This window comes from Ictalurus punctatus, chromosome 3 (genome assembly GCF_001660625.3).
Source record: "Ictalurus punctatus breed USDA103 chromosome 3, Coco_2.0, whole genome shotgun sequence".
In the NCBI taxonomy this organism is placed as follows: domain Eukaryota; kingdom Metazoa; phylum Chordata; class Actinopteri; order Siluriformes; family Ictaluridae; genus Ictalurus; species Ictalurus punctatus.
The window spans coordinates 23,383,930-23,408,404 of NC_030418.2; the positions used below are offsets into that span (position 1 = coordinate 23,383,930).

Consider the following 24,475-nt stretch of genomic DNA (forward strand, 5'->3'; position numbering starts at 1 on the left):
TATATTTACACATATTACCTTACTGTGCCCTCTTGAACTAGACAAAAATCTAGTTTTAAGATGTAGACCCAACACACTTAATGTTATGTCAAAGACAGAACACCTCACCAAGTTCTAAAGTTACTGCAAGATGACATTTATTTGAGGTCAGGATGAAATTAATTAATTGACAAACATGACAATATAACTAAACCACAAGAAATACCAAAACCACAAAAGACTACAGATTTCTTGCAAAGGTACCTTTTATTGCGTACATGAGAGGACATCAGTACCTGCAAGACACGCACCACACTTCATTACGGGAACATAAGCATCAGTTAACAGGGTTTACAAAAAGAAGGTGAAAAATAACATTTTTAGGGCATTTCCTTTCATAGAAAGGACTTTAATAACTGCAGACAGACAAATTAAAAGGGTTTGGAATAAAGGTGGACATTATTGGTAAGCCTGTTTCAGTCCAATGTTTGCTTCTAAAATGACGAATGAGTTTGAGATGTTTTTGTTCCATTTCACATAACTGTCAAACTGCAGTTTTAGTAACTAAATAATATGACCATATATATTATCAAAACATTTACAATATTGATTGCTGTGTTAACAACTGTTAGTTGTCAGAAATACAAAGAGGGAGACATGTATAATTACTCTTTAGTAATGTGAAATATTAATGCGATTGCAAGTCTGAAGGAAATGACCATGGTGCAATATGATGGAAAAGACTGCACATGGACCGGAATAGCTACCCACATGCATGAGACAATTTAAACGTGCTGCTGATGACCCAGAAAAGAGAAACTGTGAAAGAAATCCAGGTTTTTTTTTGTTTTTTTTTCTGAGCACACAGGATGGACCACAATGCAGCTTTAAGTTTGACATTGACATTTGATATCTCACAAGTTCATCTGAAGCATATAAAAATCTTCATTAGTTATTGATATGTTACTGATTATAGGTTACTGAATAATTTCATACTGAGAATAAACACATACACACAAGCACACTGGTTAAAGTGGGAGAACAGGGATTTCTAATACTGACCTCCATTCAAGAGTAATACTGACACACGTTGCAAACAAAAACGTAACAAAAAGACATGGCTCCCACTTTTATGACAACAACAGTATAACAAAATACTTAGAAAATAAAAAGTTCCAGTTTACAAAAATAATTCAAGACACATCACCAACACTTAGCAAAAAAGACAAACATAAAGCATATGGTCTTATGGTAAATATAGATTAGCAGGAGCGGTCTGGATGGTGGGTTTATACATGGGCTGCAACGTCTTGGAAAACCCCAATTTGGCTTTTTTTAATGATCCGTCCCACTCTAACACCACTGTTCATAGAACTCCAGCTCTGGCCATTTTTCCATCCCCATACTTTTCCACTTTACAGCTTTGGTCAGTGTAAACACCAATTTATGGTGTGCCATGTTTGTTGTTGGAGGACTCCACCAGTTTTTTATTCTATATGTATAACATCAATATTCTGCCCTTTCAGGTATAAAACACAAGAAACCTGTGGTTTGGTTATTTTGGAGAGGATTAAAGAAGACAAAATTATGATTGCATCTGTGCAACGCACCACAACTTGGTTTGGTTGAACATTAGAGCAGAAACTGCTCAAGCGTCACTGAGAGTGACCACCCAGACAGTAACCGTTTCCTTGGCATAGGGGTACTTGGTGCACAGATGAGAGACTTGGGATACTCCCTGTAACAGGGTCTCAAACTTGCATAGTGTAACAAAGGCACAGCTGGTTCAATTAGAGCAGCCAGCACCACAATACATACATTACAGACACATCACACACACACACACACACACACACACACACACACACACACACACACACACACACACACCTGTCAACAGTTTGGACACCATAACATAGTTTTTACAATATAAAACTATGTTAATGATTATCTAATAACACCTATGGAATTATGCAATGGCCAGAAAACAAATCAAAACTATATAAAAAAAAATGTAACAGTATTCCTGATAATGTTTTGCACACTCTTGGCATCTTCTTAACCAGTTTAATCATGTATAAGCTTCACCCAGGAGGTATAACATTCCCAGATAAGCCAAGCACTTGTTGGTTGCCTTTTCAATATTCTAAATGAAAACTACTTGTTTGGGGAAAGGGTTTACCCCAAAGAAACAAACAAACAAAAAAACTTACTAAAATATATATATTCTGATTCACAAATAGAAGCATACAAGGGCATTAACTTTTTTTAAAACACTATTTACATTTGTCTTAGAAACCAGATTTAACCATAAGCATTATTCATATTATTTTTAAGACAATCAAAAATATGCATCTAATGTGTCTAAACGTTGCTTGGTAATGTAAATACATACTAGTACCATTTCTGCCCATTATGTATTATGATATGGCTTGTATGTTCAGTTGCTTATTGAACACTGAGGACTGCTCATCTTTGGTTAATAGCTCATATAGCATGATCAAAAACACATAAGCACTCACAGAAAGACACTAATACACTCACAGACTCGTACTGTGCTTCTAGTGTCATAGAGTAAAAACAAAATGTGTGTCCTAGAAAAGCCCAACACAATGAACATGAAATGAAACTTCTACACACACACACACACACACACACACACACACACACACACACACACACACACACACACACACACAAACAAGTAGAGGAGTTTATGTTTTGCTAAAGCAGCTGAGACAGACTGATGCAGTTTCCCTTTCTTGTCCGAAGTTCAGCAGCTTCTTTACATTATGATCCTTACACTCTCTTTCTCATATACACAAGCATGCACACACACATGCACGCATGAACACACACACGCACACATGCATCCATGCACACACAACAATAAATGTCCTCAGTCATGTTTTTAAATTTTTTTTCTTTCTTTTGATTATCCTCCCCACTTCACACCACAAACTCAGGCACCTCCTCTGCGGTCAGGTCTAGGGAGAAGTACTTGTTGGTTCTTTTGATGGGAAAAGGGTGTTGGTCATCACAGATACCAGCCCGCTGTTCCACAACTCCCTGGTAACCATTGCTAAGCTCCTCCACACAACCAAATGTGTAACTGTGGGCGGAGTCCTGACATGGCTCCACCCACTCCGGGGAATTCCTCTGGTACAGACGGACATCATCCAGTGATTGGCTGTGCCGGTCTGTGGAGTTCTGAGACTTCCTGCCAGACACCATCTGAATAACAAATTCACAACAAAAACATAACAAATAAGAATCTAATTTAAAAAATTAAAGTATGCAAGATTTCAAGATGCTAGTGTGTTGGAGTGTAAATGAGAGTGTGACCTGAGGGAGTGATTCAATGCTTTGGCCTTTCATCTTCACCACGGTCTCAGACGAACTCGATGTTGATGAGCTTACTTCCTTCACAACTAAGCCTGGACGCACATCAACACCATCAACATTATTAAGTACTACGTCAAAATTCTGTAGAGAATTAAAGACTATCATACACTGAACTTTACTTGAATAAGTAAACTACAAAGTACCCCCTCTTTCTTGAATAAACTTTTACCACCTTTTACCTGATTAAGATCACAATAAAATCCAAACAGAAGTAGGGGCACCTTAGATTAACTCTTATGTATTTATATTTCCAACACTAGTGTTGTTATGGTTTGATGCATTTTGAATAATCATAATTTCATGTAGCAGCTTCGCCCAATGTATAATTATAATGTGTTTTAACACATTGCGCATGTGTAGACACTCTGCCAGTTAGTGCCAGAGCTAGGTGTAAGTTTTTTCTACCACTGCAACATGAAAATTCACACTTGCATCACTTAAATTAAAAGCTAATGATTCAAATTTTAACACAATTATAATTTTTGGAAATCAGGCTTGTGCATGTGAGTATTTGTACCCGAATAGCCATTGCTTTGTGCCGATGTTAGCATGTCCTCAGTGATGTGAATGCAGAGGTCTTGACTGAGCTCCAATGCTAAATCAGTGAGTTCTTCATAGTCTTTAGGGTCATCAACCAACATCTCAATCTCTGCAGAAACACAAATGGTAAACAGATATACTACTAAATTGAGCGTGCAGATTACAATGCTTTGGCTTTGCATATTCAGTGGCGCTCCACAAATACATCTGCTTAGCTGCCGAGTGGCACACCACTTTACACACCACTATTTCAGGAACTAATTGAATTTTTTTAAAATAGGCAGATGGACAAATGTATAGGCTAATAAATAGCTAGAAAAACTAGAGTCTGTTGGTGTGTGATTCATACCATCATCATCCAGGCCTCTCTCCTTGCCGCTGCTCTCAATGCCGGAGGTGTGTGTGCTGGCATGGCTGGTGTTGGAGGAGGAGTGTGAGCGGAGTGGCCGGTGTGGGGTGTGTGCTGGTGTACGGAAGCTGTCAGTTTCGATGCCTGACGTGTGCGAGCTGCTGTGGCTGGTTGTGGAGTGACGAGAGAAACGTTTTTGGCGTGAAACACTGCCCATGCTGCTGCCACTGGCACGAGATCGCTGCTCCAGCTGCTCCATGTCCAACTCCAGTGCATCACTTATATATGACTCCCGGTACTGCTTCTTCTCTACAAAACATGCACATATAGCCTAATTTTCAGGATCATATCACTTAAAAGACAAAATTCAGTTTATTTTTGTTGTTTGTTATGGATAATATGAGTCCCGTTAGTTGTATTTTGTTAGTAGTTTAGTTATATTAAAGTGGAATGACATACATAGTGATATAAATAATCTAGAAATGCGTCAGAACTTTTAAGGCCTCCCTTGAACCTAGGACAACCAAGACATAATCAAAGAATAGAAAGAGAGAAAAAAACCCTCATGATTGTTAGCCTAGTTAAAGCCAAGCAAAAAAACAGCCAATACAAATATGATAATCAGTTTCAGTAAATTTAGTAAAGCCTACAAAACCACCATGGATAGTCTATAGAAACACACAGTAAAGTGGGTAAACAATATAATGTAATAGAAGGTAAATATGTAAAAATCTGAATCCATCCAAAATATTTTGATGCTAAAGAAAAATTCAAAAGACATTACTGTTATATGTTCTGTAGTGTTTTTTATTTATATTATTTATTATCACTTTTTAAAATTTTTTCCTACCCCAGTATTGCTTTATTGCTAATGTGGTATTGTGATCAAAATGTTGGCATTGTAAAAGCATTAACACACACACACAAGGAAATACCTTCGTTCTCCTCCAGGCGTCGGACTTGCTTAAGCACAGGCTGAAGGTTCATGTAAAGGCGGTGGCTGTTGCTAAGCAACTGTAGGAGATGGCGGGAACGCAGCGGACAGCCAGTGTAATAAGTTAGCTTTCTGGCAGAGGGCAAGCCGTCGGGCAAGATCTCAAACCTCTTCCCCTGAAAGAGAGAGAGTGTGAGAGAGAGAAAAAAAAAAAAAAAGAGCACACCGGTAGAATTTTATCAGTCAGTACGTTTACATGGACAACAATAATACACTATTAACCCGATTAAGACCATATGACCATCAGTCAGTGCGTTTACATGGACAACAAAACAAATACTCAGTGCGTTTATATGGACAACAATAATCCACTATTAACCTGATTAGGACAATACTCTGATTAAGAAACTACCATGGAAACAGCAATTTTTAATTACCTTAATCCGATTAAGGTCATACTTGTAGTAAACACAAATCGAATTAAAACATGTGGAGTACTCCTGTTTTAGTCGCATTATCAACGTGTATTACAGACATGTAAACACCTTAATCAAATTATTAACGTTGTGTGAGAGTTTTCACTGCATTTTGCGACAGGACACATACACACACAGCAGTGCTCAACCATTTTCGGCAAAAAAGAGAGCACGGCTGCATCCCAAACCGCGTACTTGCCTACTATAGGCCTGTAGTAGGAGAAATACATGTATCTCGGCTACTATATAGTAGGTAAGCGCACGGTTTGGGACGCAGCCCATGGCTTCAAGCAGTCGTCTATTAGCACGTATAGCTAGACAAATAATTAACCGCACTGGGAGCGTTTGTAAAAATTTAAAATAAAAACACCCAAAACTATATACGGTACCATAACAAAGACGAACTGTATGTTAATACGTGAAATTCTGGAGGGACGTTGGACTGCATGGTGCGGTGATGCGGTGATGACATGTGCCGTTAATCTAATTATGTTCTATGACATGTAAAACGGGTACTTGAGAGGAGTATTCTAAAAGCGACTCATGTAAACACCTTAATGACAATATTATCTTACTCAGAGTAAGGTCAATAATTAGATTACTGCTGTCCATGTAAACGTAGTCAATAATATCATGATGTCAAAACTTTCTGTATGTTATTTTGTATAACTATGTATGAAGTAGACTTGTGCGTATATTAATGTCAAATAAATAAAATAAAGCTTCATTATTCGTTAAATGACATTTCAAATTAAGAGGCTTTGTGGATTTTTATGCTCTTGTTATAGTACTCACCACAAATACAAGTTTGCCCACATTGGTCCAGGGGAAATCATACAGAAGCTGCCGAACACTGCCAACATTCTAAAGAACAACAAAATTATCAGTCTGTCAATCATCAAAGATCAATACATTTTTCTGAAACAATGCAGTTTTGCTGTTAACAAAATGTGAACAGTTGATATTTGCATGTAAATTAGGCTGCCTAAATATCTGTTATTGCAAGAAATGTAAAAGACCTTCATTTAAAACAAGCACTGCTTCGTGCTGCCTGCTCTGCTTTAATACAAGAGGAAGGGCTAGTAATATTGAGAGTGAAAATTCTAGCTTTTATATCCATCAAACTGCAGGGGTCAAAGAGATATTAAAACACACACACACACACACACACACACACACACACACACACACACACCTGAAAGATCTGGATACCACGCAGCGTAAGCCCCAGTGTTAAAGATGCCTCCACTTCTTTCTTATCCTGAAAGATAATTTTTCATCAGGTTATTGATTTTTTTAAAAAAAAAAATTATTTTACCCCATTTTCTCCCAATTGTGATCAGTTTCCAATTCCCACCTACTAGCAAGCTCTCCCAATCACATAACTACAACCAGAGAGGGTGAATATGAGGAAAAAAAGATAAGCGCTAGCTTCCATATTCCACATACATGAGCTCACAAACTCCCATGATTGGTTATTGTCGCTCTGATTGACAGGGGAGAGAATAACACCATCTCACCCACCCAGAGAGCAGGGAAAGTGATGCTCTCTCGGACTCCTGGCCACAGATAGCTGTGACAGCTCTAGATCTCCCAGTGATATAGCCTCACTTACAGTCATATACATGCACACATTAACACCTCCTCTCTGACCTTATAGAGGCAGTAGTAGTGGACAGTGACGTCATCTAGGAGTGCTGCTTGTTTTATGTATCTCAACTGAGCCTCTGATGCGGTGAGAGCAAACTGTTCCTTATGCATGTTGGGAATATGCCGCAGAATGTAGTCTCTCCCCCTCTTAGTGATCACCTAGAGAGAGAGATAGATGGATGGATAGAGACAGAGAAAGAGTGAGTGAGTGAAGTCCTCTCAATTTGTCTACATCATACAGTGGTAGACAGAGTCCTATCATTAGGGTACAGGAGGGCTTCAGTACTCACCCAGGAAGGAAAGTAGGACTCAGGCTGGAAGTAGGAGCTAAAGTGTTTGTTCCGTTTGTAGTTTCCCAGGTCAGCCTGAAGAGCAAAAGCAGCTAGCAAGAAATAGGCCTCCTCCCGCTGGACACATTGGGACTGCAGCACTTGCTTCCTCAAGTGCCAGTAATAATAATACCTTGCCATACGATCACTGAGCGAGACAGAATTTAAATGTTAGTGTGCACGATGTGTGCATTGCAGAAGACTACATATTTATAAACAGGAAGAAAGAAACAACATATTTATAAACAACTTTCTAATATGTAAAAATATACATGCAAAAAAATGTATAAAAAATATATACATACCTGATAATTCTGCCATTCTCCACATAGTATTGAGCTCTGAAGTGCACAATCATCGGAGGCCCAAACTGATCAATTCCCTATGTTAAACAAACATTGACATGAATCAGCTTTAACTCAGTATTCAGAATTAAAGGTACTTTTCAAAGTACCCTAAAGTGGTTTTGCTTAGTTAAGCACTAGTTAATGTGAACTCAAATGCCTTTTACTAAAGTGATTCCTGAGCATAGCCATAGGGCACATTGAGCGTTATGCAAGTGTGCTCTTTGTGTTACCTTGCTGGCTTCTCGTTTCCACTCCTTTGGGCAGTATTTGGACAGCTTTTGTCCCAGTTCCATATAGATGTGCTCATTATCTGAAAAAAGAAGACATCATGTGTCAAATACATTTTCAATTCACCCACATAAAGACAGACATGTATTAATAAAATAATCTAACACACACAGAGAAATGTCTGAACATGTGAAAGTCTTACTCTGAACAACGCTGAGCCCAAATAGGTGACAGTCCTTCAGTCGTAGCAGATCACACACCTGCTCCAACAATTCCTGGCATAAGGTTTTCACCTGATGTTGAGAGGAAAACCATCCATTAATCAATACAGGAAAACATCTTAGCCTATAAGCAGCACATGTAAATAATAGTGACCCATATGGAAGCTACAAATTTTGTATAAGGGCTGTCCAGACATTGTTTGACAAAGATTTTGACAAACAGTTAAAACACATCAAACAGTGACATAGGAAAGACTAGTCCTATTTTACATAATGAGCTGGTTATGCACATTACATCGAATCATAATATCCATAGTAGTAAAAAAAAAATTGCAAAACCTTATCTCCCATGAATATAATGTTACTGATTAATTGGAAATGTTTTTAATCAATCAGTGATCCAGCAATAGGGGAAGCACTGATCCAATACTGAGTATTTGGTATCTAAGATAATATATTCTAGATTCACTAATGTATTCGATGAACATCGGACACGAGTTGTCTTAAAGCTCATCACTATCACACCCGTGACTTGTCCTATAACTTAGCAACAGATGTTAGTAGAGATGATCAGCTACTAAAACAGGCAGCATACATCAAACAAAAAAAAACACTTTGAAGCAAAAGAAAAAAAGACACAGTGCTTTGGGTTTGTATGCTGAGGTGTGTGTGAATTCCTAAACCCATCTTTTGTGCTGAGACCTGCCCTATCTGCATTTCATCCAAATAACATACACTTCTACTGCCATTGCTGAAATCTCTGTTTGATGCCATGATATTGGTTCAGCTCACAGGCGTTTCAACAGGGTAAGTTCTGTGCTGTTGGGAGTACTGTAATTTCAGCTGTGATACTATTTTGTTTAGTTCTTTTGTCATTAAAGTATATACATCCCTTTTGATTCCTCTACCATGATATCCTTTATCCTTTTGTAAATAATTAAGTTGCAGTAAAGTCACAAAAATATCCACCCATTTAATTTATACAAATGTTTTGACTCTTGATCAGTTCAGATTCTTCAGCAAAGTGCCCATGTATAATTATAACATCTGGAACTGGGGAAAACTGGAATATTCCAGTAGAAAAACATCAGGAAGTGGCAAATCACTGTATGAGTGAGTGCTTTGGAATTGTGGTTAACTTACACTGACAATGACGTTGAGTGTTTCATCGTTTGGGAGAAACACACACACACAACGGCGATCCTGCATGGTCTTGTTGTTGTGGAACGTCAATTTGCTCATGTTTGTCTGGCTTCCTCCTGGAAACTCTGCCCCTTTGTGGAGCTCCGCCCCCAAGAGTGCCCTCACGCGTACACTCTCACTGTACTGGGTCTGGTAAATTCACACATACACGGACAGACAGTCTTTCTCTTTCTCACACACAAATACACGTAACTGGTTCAGGACACATCCACGCCCTAGAGAAAGAGAGAAAGAAAGAAAGAAAGAAAGAAAGACCGAGAGGTTAAACAAATAAAGAGACTAATTTTTTTGTAAATGCAGTTCAAAATACTGTTGCTACACACATCACAGGCACACACATTTTGTCCTGCTGCTCTGATCTCATCAGTAAACAATGTTTCACTTGCTGGGGACAATCTGAACATCTGTCCTCCCAGACACCAACCTCACTGACATACACAGTAAAAGACAGTTTCATATTTATATACACATAAAAAAGGTATTCTGCAAGTTCTATGTTATTTAATTGATTGCAGATGACTTTCTTGGAAAAGACATCACACTGCATGAAAGAAAAATATTGAAAGGGAGACTGAGAAAAGAAGGGGCAGCAGTTCTGAAATGGACTAAGCCTGAGTCACTTCCTACTATGCAGCCATTCTGACAACGTGGCAAAACACATAGATGGTCCTTTTACTTCTTAGCATTTAGCTTCAATAGGAAAATTACACACACACATATTCTAACAAGTTCATGACATCTGAGCGACACCATGGCCAGGAAGTATTACTTGGAAAAACTAAGTAGGTGTGAATAACACGTAATCAAATTACGTAGGATGTTTCGGTTGAAGAGAGATATTGGGGAAGTTATCACTGATAGTTAACGGTAAAAATAGGAAAATAATAGATGGAGGAAGTGGGGAAAATGACTGAGATGAGTGTCAATGTGGGGAAAGCTATGAGAGAGAAAGCGAAGGAGAGAGTGAATACGAGAGAGAACTGCTGCAGTCAGGAGAATTCCAACCCAACATCTGCTTCTCATTCCAACAATGCGTGCCTTTGATTCTGAACACACAACTTGCATATACAAAATACATGCGGCTGCTTCACAAGACTATGCTAGCTTACAGTAACATACAAAATAATACAACCCCAATTCCGAAAAAGTTGGGACAGTATGGAAAATGCTAATAACAACAAAGAGGAGTGATTTGTAAAAGTACTTTGAATTATATTTAAACAAAAAATATACAAAGACAATGTATTTGGTTTTGGACATTTCAGCTTCTACAGTGCACAATATAATAAAAAGGTTCAAGGAATCCGGTCAAATCTCGGTGCATGAAGGGAAAGGCCGAAAACCACTTCTGGATGTGCTTGATCTCCAATCCCTCAGATGTTACGTCATGAATCTGTAATGGATATCCTGACATGGGCTCGGGAATACTTTCGCAAACCTTTGTCAGTCAACACCATTCACTGCTGCATCCACAGACACAAGTTAAGGCTTTACTGTGCAAAGCAGAAGCCATACATCAACATTGTCCAGAAGCGCCGCCAACTTCTCTGGGCTCGGTCTCATCTGAGATGGACAGTAGCACAGTGGAATCGTATCAGGTCCAAAAGCCAGCATCTGTCATGGTATGGAGGTGTGTCAGTGCCCATGGCATGGGTTACTTGCACATCTGTGAGTGCACCATTAATACAGAAAGATATGTACACATTTTGGAGCAACATATGCTGCCATCCAGAGCAAGACAACGACAAACCACATTCTGCCCGGATTACAAGCGCATGGTTGTGTAAGCAGAGAGTTCAGGTGCTATCATGGCCTGCCTGCAGTCCTGACCCGTCTCTGATTGACAATGTGTGACGCATTATGAAGTACAAAACAAGGCAATGAAGGCCCCGTACAGTTGCACAGCTGAAGAAATGCATAATGGATGAATGGAGGAAAATTTCGCTTGCTAAACTTAACCAACTGGTGTATTCAGCGCACAAACGCTTAATACGTGTTATTTAAAAAAAAGGTGATGTTACACAGTGGTAAACAGTCGATTGTCCCAAGCTTTTTTGGAGTGTGTGCAGTCATCAGATTTGAAATGAGTGTATATCTTCACAAATAAATTAAATTCACAAAGTAAAACATCAAGTAATATGTTTTCAATATAGTACAGGGTGAACTGAATTTTCAAATGACTTAGTTTTTTTTTGCATTTTTCATACTGTCCCAACTTTTTTGGAATTGGGGTTGTTTTATATTACCCATGTTTTATCTGGCCAGTATTGCCAAGACTGCATATACAGATAGTAACAGTGCTTGATTTATCTTTGTTTACTAAATGCAATACATATTCACACTTTTAAGACTGCTGACAAACTAAGCCAGCTGCTACTTGCAGTTTTTGAAGTGTGTCCTGCATTGATGGCCAGTCAGCAATGTTGCTTACGTCCGATACAACCCCTCACATTCCTTAATGGTTTTAGAACAAGTTACCACAAAAAGCACCAAATCACAGCACAATTTCTTTGTTCACAAATATAGTATCTGGGTCTTCTTAGTTCATCACATTTGTTCATACAGTCATCAAATTAGTAAAAAAATTTTAAGATACAGCTATGATAACTCTGTTCATTCAACCATTTTCAATAACTGCTTTATCCTGTTCAGGGTCACTGTGGTTCCAGAGGCTACCCCGGTGATGTTAGGCATGAATACACCCTGGACAAGACGCTGGTCCATAACACCATGGCACCATGCACACTCACATTTTCATACTCATTCACCTACTGGCATGTTTTTTGGAGGTGGAAGCAAACTAGCGACAGACCAACATGGACACAAGGAGAACGTGCAAAACTCCACACAGACAGTAACCCAAGCTCAGTATCAAACTGGGGACCATGGAGCTGTGAGGTGGCAATGCTACATACTGTGTCACAAGCCGGGAACTTTATTTACAGAGTATAATTTGACTGAATTGCATTCCATTGTATGAACATGAGAACAGCAAATTTTCATTAAACACTATAAAGACCAACAAAGAGCAAAGTTACTTTATCTTAGAGGAACAAGTAAACAAGAGTAGTGATCGACCGATATATATGCCATTTTTTAATTATAGACATCGGCCGATAAATCTTCTCATTCGGCCGATATACAACAAGCCAGACCTTTGATGCCATATAGTGCATAAGCACATTCTTCCTTATTCTGGCTAAAAAAAAACGGCCATTCAGACAGGAAGCGAGTGTCTGACAGACAGTAGAATTACCAGTCATTGTTCACTTTTTAATTTGACATTATGTTACACACAATAACACTCCGGCATGAAACAAAGTCTTATTCAAACAGTGCCGTGAGAAGTCAGATCTGCAGCCGGGCGGTAGCAAACAAGCTCATGGTGAGTTCCCACAGGGACACAGACATGCAATAAACAAATTCAAGCAAAACTGAAAACATTTTATCTCACAATCAATCATAAATCATAAATCAATCAAAACAATCATAAATCATAAACTGGTTCTTCCTCAGACACGTTTGTCATCTTCAGTAACTTTTACATAAGACACTGTTATCCTGTGGATTCAAAAGCCTGTTTATCCTCAAATGAAAGCTGGGTCTGGTGAGCTGGATGAGACCTGAGGTTTGAATACCTAGATTTTAAATCCATGTGCGCCATATTTAATTATCCACGATTAATGCAATATGTGGAATGTACCTTTTTATGTGGTCCGATCTTTTTTGATGCTAAGCTACATGCTACTAACCAAGCACGTAATGGTAAAAATATACATCTTTTGTCATGTGGACGTGACAGAGTGTATTACAAAAATAATATGCACAATAAAGGTTAATTTAGTTTCACCAATTTTCTGTATGTCGCATTTATTATAATTAAATTTGTGTTATATCGGCCCAATATCAGCCAATCGGCTACATTGATTTCTAGATATCGGCATCAGCATCGGCTGAAAAAAAAAAAAAGAAAACATATTGGTTGACTGCTACACAAGATATTTTCTATATAATACAGAAAATAATGAATGCTTAATGAAATACTTACTACTGTCAACAGTTGTGCTCATAAATTTACAAACCCCTTGCAGAATCTGTAAAATGTTAATAACTGAAAAAAGGAGGAATCATTAAAATTGCATTTTGTTTTATACTAAGTACTGCCCTGAATAAGCTATTTCACATAACAGATTTTACATATAGTCCACAAGACACAATAGTAACTGAATTTACATAAATGAACCAGTTGAAAAGTTTACATACGCTTGACTCTTAATACTGTGTGTTGCCACCTGGATGATCAACGACTGTTGTAAATTGTTATTATTTTGTTTAAAGATCTTATTTTTTTCATTTAGTACTGCCCTTCTGAAGCTACATAAGATATTTATATGTTTCTCAGAAGACCAAATAATACCAATTTACACCAATCATCCTGTTAAAAAATTTACATTACAAATATGCAAAAGATACTGGAAAAGCAAAGAATGTGCAGGGCCTGGAGGAACAGTGGGCAGTTTAACTGTTCAGGACAAACAAGTGACTTATGTCAATAACTGTTAATAACTACCACAAACCCTAAAACAGTCATTGATCATCCAGGTAAAAACACACAGTATTAAGAATCAAGGATATGTAAACTTTTGAACTGGTTAATTTATGTAAATTCAGTCATTATTGTGTCTTGTGGACTATATGTAAAAATCTGTTATGTCAAAAAGCTTACTCAGGTCAGTACTAAATAAAACAGCTAAAGCTGAACAAGACTAATGTATGATGCCAGACAGATCAGTAAAGCTTCTGTTATTTCCCACAAGCACTCTGACCACTGACCATCTCCGATACTCCTCCATAAGTAGCCTAATAAATCACAGATATTCCGGGTTTGTTATAGTAATGGGAACTCCCGCTTTTTTTCAAGGAGTCAGAGAAATTGGCTCAGCCCACAAATAAAACCCAGCTCTTTCAACCTCCAAACACCAGGCTTTTTTTAAACCAGCCAAATCCATTAGTCTTTGTCTATTGCTTAAATTGTTCAGTTACATCTTACTCTACTATCTGATTAACACAACAGCATTACACAAAGCATCATGCGATGTTAAAAGAAATGCAAAAAACAGCTATGTATTTGCATTTACATATACAGTAATTATTCCATTATTAATAACACTGCTCATTTTGTGTCTACACAATTTGAGAAGAACCCTTACCTTCATCCTGAGAACAGTCAACCTTGCCAAAGCCCTACATGTTACTACAAGCAGCAGTGCAGTCAGATGCTCAGTCACACACAGATGAGAGTCAAACACAAGTTTTTAAAATTGTCACTAAAACTGGCACTGAAATCATCATGCTGTGCCAACAACACAGATGAAGATAAGTTTCCCTGGATACTTCTCAAACATGGTTTCATTTTATCTGATTAACGGTGCTGAAGAATCATGAACAGATCAATTTTTTTTCTTCGTTTCCAATAAAATCTCTCTAGAAATGTGAGTCTGATCCCACTGTTAACCTAAAACTGTTGGTTAAAAGATTTCACATGTTTGTATGATCTGAACATACACCTAATTTATGTAAATCTCCCAGCTCTAGGATATTTTACTGAGTAAACAGACAAGGCACTTTTCCTAAAACGCCATCACACTTTGGCTCGGTAACCTCAATAGCCTACATGTTCTCATGGCTCAGCATTTTAACTTAAAGAGAAGCTTTGGCAGCATCTAATTCAGAATAGAAACATGCAATGCTGCATTCAATGTGTCCAAAATAAGGAACCCTACTAGAAAGCTGTGCTGACGCTAGGTAGCCTTCTAGCACATAGCTAGAAAGAATGTGTAAAAGCATCCATGATAGCGGTTGTGTTATTTTGTTATCAAATGTTTTCCACTGCACATTCAAAAATGGGTACAAAAAAACCCCCATAATTGAACCATATAATTTGTTGCAAAAAAAAAGGTTCCACTACTTTGTGCAGTGGAAAGAGGTCCTTAGGTCTAAGCAGCTGACACACAACTTGGCTATGTAAGCAATCTAAAGACCTGTGGTTCACTATGTTTCCTTCCACCTCCTACTGGCCTCATTCATCCTGTCTTTTCCTCTGTTGCTCTGTGGACCAAGCGATTCCAGCACTGACTCACATTTCTGGGGTCTGTGCTATGCTTTATGCCCTTTCCACAAACATCGCTGCTAGTACCAAAGCCAGTGATGGTTCTAGGAACCACCGACCTTTAAGAATTGTTCCAGGTTTCCAGCAGTTTGAAGGCCTAATCGTTACATAATCAGAACTAGGAGTTTTGTAACACAGCACAAAAATTCAAATGATTGAAGAGAGTCTTCAGTTATCTTCAAAGTTTTACTTTTGGCTTTGAGAGTATATTTTTTTTTATATTTTTCCACAAGTGTGAATACAAATTCTTCATGTATACCAGCATAAAGACATTGTTTAACAATTATGCACAAGATGACAATTAGCCACATGCCTTTATTGTTTTGGTTTATTCTGAACATGCAGCAGGATATACAAAGCTTTGTTTGCATTAGGAATGTAGTCCCTCGTTTGTTGCAATTCCCAGTAAGTGAGTTTACTCATCAGACCTGAGGTGGACTGGGAACAAAAATCAGCCTGGGAATTTGCTTTAGACATAACTTCTATATTTAATTTAAGTAACACCCACTTTCACATGAACAACAGAAATCCAACAAACAATATGCTAAACGTTAAAAATTATTCAGCAAATTTTGTGGACTTGTTTAATAGTTTCTTTAATAAAACACAGACTTGCCTAATTGGTAAAGAATGTAAATGATCTAATGCAGAGTTCAAAATTAGATTTCATCAGGTAGCAGTAGTGCTCCAATTACTAACACCAGACCTAAAATAAATAAATAAAAAAATAAAAATAAAAGTGTGGCACCAATATAGAGTATGCATGTGCTGTACGGAATATGGTGTTCACTGTAGTATCAAAGGGTCATCTCACCAAAACAATGCTTAGAGATAAAACAATGTAAATTTAAGATTTGTTGCTTGAAGCTTGACTTGAAGCTAACCTAGCTAGGCTATACCCCTAAATATGTGCTCTCTCAATGCTGCTCTCCCAGATTTGGAACATAAAAGTGAAATTTATTTATTTATTTATTTACTTAGTTAGTTATTTATTTATTACATTTTGCTGAATCTGCTAATTAAGCTGTTCTTCTTTTCTCACAAAGTCTCCCGATCACCTTTCCACAGTCTCTCAATCACAATAAATAAAAAATAAATGAAAGCAAGCAAAAACTGTCTGGTCTATATTGAGGAAAATGGAGAGGCCCACTGGGAAAATTCTTGAACTTCCTGATGGCCAGCCACCCCTGCAGGCTGTTGATTCCAGACTGTGATTTTGTTTTCTCCAAAAATAATATTTAACTGTTTGCAGCAAAAATATTCAAACCCCTACACTGTTCTCATCTTTAAAACTGTAGTCTTAAACTGCTTTGCGGATGAAATGATCTCACTCCCAAGCGCCATCATTTAAGATCAACAGTGATCCAACTGTCAACATTTTTGCAGTGGAAAAAGTAAGCGATTTGACACCAGATACTGGTGAGAGATAGTGTATCTGTATAAAGAACTATCAAAGAACAATAAAGGAATGCACCAATCTGACACTGATCAGTATTTGGGCTGATATTTGCAGACACATGGATCTTGCATCTTGTAAGATCTTGCACTGAACACTCTCTTAAAACTTGCTGCTATAACATCCTTGATGTTTCAAATGACCTGAACTTGTTTTATGACTTGGGGCTTGGTGTCTGTAAGGAAGTCAGTATATGACTGGTGTTAGCCAATACTAATAACTCTAGCAGAATTTGTTTCATCGGGTTCCTGAAGTGCTTTCTCTTATTGAGGCTTTTCCTGTTCTTAATTTACATTCTGCTATTGGTGTGGCTGTATTTCTCAGGTTTATGTCCCACTCATTGTATTTTCTCTGATTATTGCTTATTTAGCTTCCTTCTACACTGCAACTGTCCAATCTTTCACAGTCTGTCTATCTCTGATGTGTCTCTTTTGTGTCTTACTCCTATTTTACAACCCCAATTCAGAGAAAGTTGGGACAGTATGGAAATTGTAAAAAAACAAACAAACTGAAAGAGTCATTTGAAACTTCAATTCACTCTGTACTATATGGAAAACACATTATTAACACCTTTTTTAATGTTTTACTTTGTGAATTTAATTTATTTGTGAAAATATACACTCATGTCAATTCTGATGTCTGCAACACACTCCAAAAAAGTGGGGACAGTCGACTGTTTAGCATGGTGTGACATCATCTTTTAATAACACTTATTAAGTGTTTTGGCACTGAATACACCAATTGGTTAAGTTTAGCAAGAGGAATTTTCCCCCATTCATCCATTATGCTTTTATTCATCTGCACAATGGTACGGGGCCTTCGTTGACTTATTTTGTGCTTCATAATGCGCCACACATTCTCAATCAGAGACAGGTCAGGACTGCAGGCAGGCCATGCTAGCACCCGAACTCTCTGCTTACGCAACCATGCACTTGTAATCCAGGCAGAATGTGGTTTGGCCTTGTCCTGCTCTGGATGGCAACATATTTTGCTCCAAAATGTGTACATTTCTTTTCTGCATTAATGGTACCCTTACAGATGTGCAAGTAGCACACGCCTTGGGCACTGACACACCGCCATACCATGATAGACGCTGGCTTTTGGACCTGATGCTGATAACAGCTTGGATGGTCCTTTTCCTCTTTGGCCCAGAGAACACGACAGCTGTTTTTCCAAAAACTATTTGAAATGTTGACTTGTCGGACCACAAAACAGCAGTGAATGGTGTTGACTGAAAGATTTACCAAAGTATTCCCGAGCCCATGTCAGGATATCCATTACAGTCTCATGACGGTTTTTAACACCGTGATGTTTGAGGGATCAGAGATCACACGCATTCAGAAGTGGTTTTCATCCTTGCCCTTTATACACAGAGATTTGACTGGATTGCTTGAATCTTTTAATTATATTGTGCACTGTAAAAGGTGAAATGCCCAAAATCCTACCGATTTGTCTTTGGGGGAATGTTGTTCTCAAATTGTTGGATTAAGGCCAAAAGCCTTGCCCTTTACACACCAAGATTTGACCAGATTCCTTGAATCTGGATAGGTATCCCATCAAATTTGGACAGGTACCCCATCAAAGGTGTATTCTCAACTCATGCCCAGTGTTTACAGGCTTCCTATCCACCATGACCTTGGCCAGGATGAATCGATTATTAAACATGAGTTAATTAATGACATTAAGCATGCATCAATTAATCATTTATCCTCCACTGATCTCCTATAATGTACTGTATGTAGAAAGCTATTATACCTGTCCCTATCCTTGCATCAAAACAGTGGACAAACCTTCCTGATTGCAATTTCTATTCCTTGCTGGCTTTTTTTTCTGACTACACACTGACAAATATTTGTGAAGTTTATGTCTCAATTCTGACAGGAGCCAAGAATTCACAAGTGGAAACTTCTGACTGACTCATATTGGCTGCGAGTGAAACACAATTCAGACAAACATATGATGTGAACAATCACCTTGCAATGTGCAGTTAAGCATTGTTCAGCACATTAAATAAAGACTGCGTAGGTTGTGTCAACATGGATTCAATAAAAAAAAATTATATTTGAGCTAAAGACTTAATTTTAAACCCCTGCTTAAGAAACCGACAAATGAGCACAACATTTACTCACTGCAGTTCTGTATATATCCACATTACTAAATGTGCAGTCAGCAATGTGAATTTTCATTGTTAACTTTCTGCTTAACCACAGTGAACACATAGGGAAACCAGTACCACAGATGAGACTGCCTATTTTGGACATTTAAGTCGCAGCTCTCCCACCTCTTCTGGTAACAATAAAGCAGCCAAGTATGAACTCGTGACTTAATACCAAGACATCTGGCAACCATGTGCAGTAGACAGCAAAGAGAGAGCGGGTGAGAGAAAGAGAGAGGGAGGAGGAAAAATAGAAATAACGTGCAAGTTGAATCAACATGTCTCAACATGATTCGATACAACGAGCAAGCCATAAATGACACCCTGTGGTTCTCCTCCCAAACAGCCGAGGAGGCCCCCCCCCAATTTTTTTTTTTTAATTATTAAAAAATCCACAAATCTACACACACCATCTTAGACATTCCCACTACAGCACTTAGCTTATCAACATGAAAAAGATACAACCGTAAATACCATGTGATTAAAAAGAAACAAGACAGACCAGCTTCAAGCAGCACATTTTTTTCCTGGTAAATTACACACTGATACAGCTTTCAACCTTAAAAGTGCCACCAAAAGGCATATACAGGATACACGAATGTACTTACAAAAAATATAAATATTTAACAGTGAAATTGAGGAAAATTACACAATTTGTATAAAAACAGACTTTAATATCCAAACCGTCACTCATTACTCTGAGTAACAGTAGGGTTGGGTCAGGATACCCACAATATTCTAAGAAAAGCATTGTTTCTATTATGGCATAGCTTATCGTTACATCAATTACACATCATAATAGGGCCCATCCCGAGTTAATGTTAAAACAGTAGATATTCCTGTAATTGTATTAAACCTCTTCCAGTACACTAGATGTCTTACCTGAAGTAAGATATTAATATATAAATTGTTTAGCTGCAGTTCTTACCTGAAGTGTGGAACTGCAGCTAAACAATTTATATATTAATAAAAACAGCATGACAGAGCTGGAGAAATAAGCAGTGTTTGTTAGATTTGCTGATCCCTTGCTTGTACAGTATATATTTGCAATATTTTCTTCCTATTTTCTTGCACTATCTTTTAATTCTGTTTCACAAGCTTTAGTCAACTCGGAAGTTTCAGAGTTGCTTCTCCAGTCATGCGGCAGGATAACAGGATAGCAGTAACAGCCATGCCTTCCTTTTTTTGTTAGGTGATCAGAAGACTTCCTGTTTGGCTTTCAGTTCAGACATGCAATACACATGCTATTAGCAATAACAAATGTGGCAACTTAAACACCAGTCTTAAACCTACCAACCAAAATGACTCTCTTAACCAATCACACAGCGAGAATGAACTTGTTACAGTCAATGTCTAAAGTAAGACTTAATTCGACACAGGTGACTCTGCGTGACTGGAAAACAGAGGCGAGTTATAGCAGGGATAGCATTAAACTCCGCTCATGAGGGAGCTTATTTCTTCTTCTCAAAACTGATTAGTGGATGAAGGAATGCTGCCATAAGGTTAAATGCAATGTTTTAAACAGTAGCATTTAGCCATTGATATACACAGATTCTTTTTTATGGATCCTGAGAAACAATATCAGTGACTACAGTGAGCTTTAATTTCAAAATCCATCTTATGAAGATTAAAAGTGTTTTAAGTGCTTACTTCTGAGGCTGCTTAGTTTATGCCCAAAGTGTAATATTAGTGATATATAATATGTTCATATGTACTGCCATTCAGTTAAACAGTATGATACTATTAATCCTGTTACACTTTAACAAAGATGAATCTCATTTTAAAGATGAAAATTATTCATCTTATTATGGTACACTGACAACCCTTGGGTCTCTTTACAGGACTACATATGGTAAAACGTTTAAACATACTTGTATCTACATAGTGAAATCAAACATCTAGAAAATCATAGTGCCACAGTGCCACATTCTGAAACACCAGTCACAAAACAGTTTGTTACGCTCCATTTGAGCTAAACACAGCCTGTGTTGGTTTAAATCCCCATCACCCCATACAAGCTACGTGATTGGTCCAAATCTGCACGTGTTTTTTTTAAACACTGGTGGGCTTAAGATGTCTTGTCAGATGAGACATAATGACCAAACATATACACGTGATGCATGCATGTGCACATATACATATTCACACACAAAGACTTTTCAAAAACAAAAGAAGGCCTGTGCCACAAAGAAAAACATCCTGTGGCTGAAAAAAATGTAAGAGAGAGAGAGAGAGAGAGAGAGAGAGAGAGAGGAAAACAGGAGGAGGGACAGGGAATGACCCATTTCCTCCATAGTTTCTTACACAGGTGGATATCATAGTGTGCGCGCACACACACACACACACACACACACACACACACACACACACACACAATCTAACATTACAGAAACTTTCACATAGTATAACAGATATGGTATTCCAGCTTCTCTTCAGGCAAAGTATAACACCACATACACTTGAGAACACAAACATACATAGAATATACTACACCTACAGCCATGTACTGAACTGAATTGATACTAACAACTTCAATTTAATTGTAACCTAACATGTATACAATCAACCTTTTTTCTCACACAAACATGTCAGGGTGCACTACACTCACACAGCAATGTAATGTCAAGGTTAAATCACTGAGCAAAGGTTTGTGCTATTTCTCTCATGACAGACATAACACTGCTTCTTTAGTCAATACAGTTAATCTAAAATTACACACTACTTCTCCAATGTTTCCTAAAAAGACAACACACTCAAAGACTCCCTGAGACAGAGAGATCCTCCACATGCTATAGTAAAGATCATAATGCTCTCAGGCTACTTAAAACACAACAAATGCATCACTAATATCTTACCGTTCCAATCCCAATTAGCACTCACCCCATTAGGCTGTGATGACCAACAAGGAAAAATTCATTACTGCAATTTGATTGCAGAGTATAAAGTTAAATTCAGGATATCCCAACTCGAGTTGATGTTGAGAACAACATTTTCAATCCAGCAAAACAAATCAAGTGTTCAGCAAAACAGACTCAGCTTTGAAGAAGGAAAAAACCCTAGGAAACCAGGGATGTTGACATGATGAGGCTGTCACAGTTTAATTCTAATAACTGTAATGGTTAAACAGCTGTAACAAGGGCTGGACCCAGGAACCTTTTCAAGAAACAAAACAAAACAAGCTTTTCTGGCATTCTTAGAAACTCACCCACATGTAAATGGAAATGTGTTTATAGTGAAAACACACAAAAAAATGACTAAGATGAAAGACATGAGGGCCTACAGAGAGCAGTGTTGAGATTTCTATTTGTTAAGTGTTGGTGTTTGGATTTCAGGAGGAAATGGTGAACATTCCTGAATCCTGAAGCCGTTTGGCTGTACAGGACGAGACACAACCTAGAGATTATATCTAAAGCCGAATCATGAACCGTGAACACCCAGAATGAGATACAGGACAGCAACGTGAAATGTTGTTTTGTGCCAGAACAATCATTTAAAAAGTGATGATTGGAGAACAAACAAGAACTAAACCTCTTCTGCTGGGAGGTCCAATTGTGGTTTAACATGACATTAACACAACAACAACAACAACAACAACAACAACCACAACAACGTAAAAGGTCAATATCCGAACCGGCTATAAAATAAATATATAAAAACCCAGAGCGCGCGCGACCGGACGGCAGCTGGAGAATTTCCTGAATGTATCCCATTATAAATAAACTGGAGAGTTTGATAGCGGATGTGGAGCAGAGCCGCGCAGGTGTAGAGAGCCAACAGCACACGACGCGTCTCACGTTTCCAAGAGAAGACAGACTGGTTTTCTTAAACAGGCACAAACAATGCAACTTTGGAGTGCACGTTGAAAACCAGTGGACTCGGTTTCACAAGAAATCCCCAAGTCTACCAGCTCAAAAGGCCACATTTGTGTGGAGACACATTTGCCTGGAAAGTGTCGGTTAACTGATCCAGTCCAGACCCACTCGTGGACTGACGTTAAGACAGAATTAGCCTTGGGTTTGTTACTGCATCAAGAAGATGCTCAGACTGACTCACCTAAAGAGTTAAATGGTGCCAAAACGTATTCCCTTTTAATAAACGTGTACGCAGTGGAGTCTAAACACTGCCACGTTGAATGTTCAGATGTGGGGAAACAACTGTTCCAGCGTCGCTCAGGCTGCCCCCCACCCCTCTCCCCCATTACACATACTGCAAAGGCACAGTAAATAGTATAATAGATATACTGACATCCAGCAGTGTTAAAACTCACCCTTTTCTCCTGTTTTTCTGTAGCAAATTCCGTAACTGTGCTTTATCAGCTATAATCCAAAGCGAGCCCAAACACTGTCGCTTTTTCTTTACGCAGAACAGTAACACATCAGGGGTGAGGAAGGGCACTGTGAGCTCTGGAGAGGTAACAAGTTACGATACATGTGGAGCTGCTGAGCGGAATGTACCAAGTCCGCATGGGTAGGGTGACAACAATATTGACCGGGAATACCGGGACGGAATCTTAGACTATATTTCAATTTGTGGTCCTCAAATAATGAGATCGTTTTGTTATGTGCTTTTGTTAAGCATATTAAAAGGCAACACCACCATGTGAGCACTCTTCATTCCTCCCCCAAATAGCGCAGTGTGGTAGAGTCCACGGCTGCTTGTCATTCCTTTCGTCCCGAATGGAGCAGCGCAGCGCGGATTTTGGGGAGACATGGCGCCTTTCGTACAAGAGCAGTGTAAGCTCGGAAAACTGCGGGGGAAAGGGAGGAATTGATTAATTGATTGCGTGTCACCGTTCGCTTAAAAACAGAATCAATAAAAAAAATAATAATAATTTAATCACCCTCACGCTTAAATAGCAGGCTTTGCTCTGTTGGCTTGGATTGTTGGCCAAACGTTGCTGATGTTAAATATACTTAGTGCAACCTATTGAGGATTATGTGGTTGGGTTTCTCAGTTTCCTACCAGTGTCTCATGGGATCTGGTTGCACTAAGTATAATGTACTAATGTATACACACATCGGCCACTTTTATAGG

The 24,475-nt window shown here is 38.3% G+C and overlaps 1 protein-coding gene across 1 annotated transcript; it reads right to left on the minus strand.

Moving 5' to 3' along the window:
• Positions 1 to 227: 227 nt before the first annotated feature.
• On the minus strand, positions 228 to 23,862 carry frmd6 (FERM domain containing 6). The gene is made up of 14 exons (XM_017464002.3): positions 23,709 to 23,862; positions 9,602 to 9,876; positions 8,440 to 8,530; positions 8,240 to 8,319; positions 7,968 to 8,044; positions 7,624 to 7,810; positions 7,337 to 7,492; positions 6,879 to 6,944; positions 6,479 to 6,547; positions 5,209 to 5,383; positions 4,274 to 4,582; positions 3,902 to 4,033; positions 3,325 to 3,416; positions 228 to 3,213 (listed from the first exon to the last, which is right to left on the minus strand). Exons 2-14 carry the CDS (start codon positions 9,698 to 9,700, stop codon positions 2,929 to 2,931), a joined length of 1,818 nt encoding a protein of 605 aa, XP_017319491.1. The 5' UTR covers positions 9,701 to 9,876; positions 23,709 to 23,862; the 3' UTR covers positions 228 to 2,928.
• Between the last annotated feature and the right edge of the window lie 613 nt (positions 23,863 to 24,475).

Bases quoted from the DNA above. Each gene is read 5' to 3' on its own strand.
- frmd6 (XM_017464002.3), bottom strand. From the start codon at position 9,700: ATGAGCAAATTGACGTTCCACAACAACAAGACCATGCAGGATCGCCGT. The intron at 8,320-8,439 runs GTAAGACTTTCA...TTCTTTTTTCAG, and splicing joins TGGGCTCAGCGTTGTTCAGA to ATAATGAGCACATCTATATG. The intron at 6,945-7,336 runs GTCAGAGAGGAG...ATTATCTTTCAG, and splicing joins ACTACTACTGCCTCTATAAG to GATAAGAAAGAAGTGGAGGC.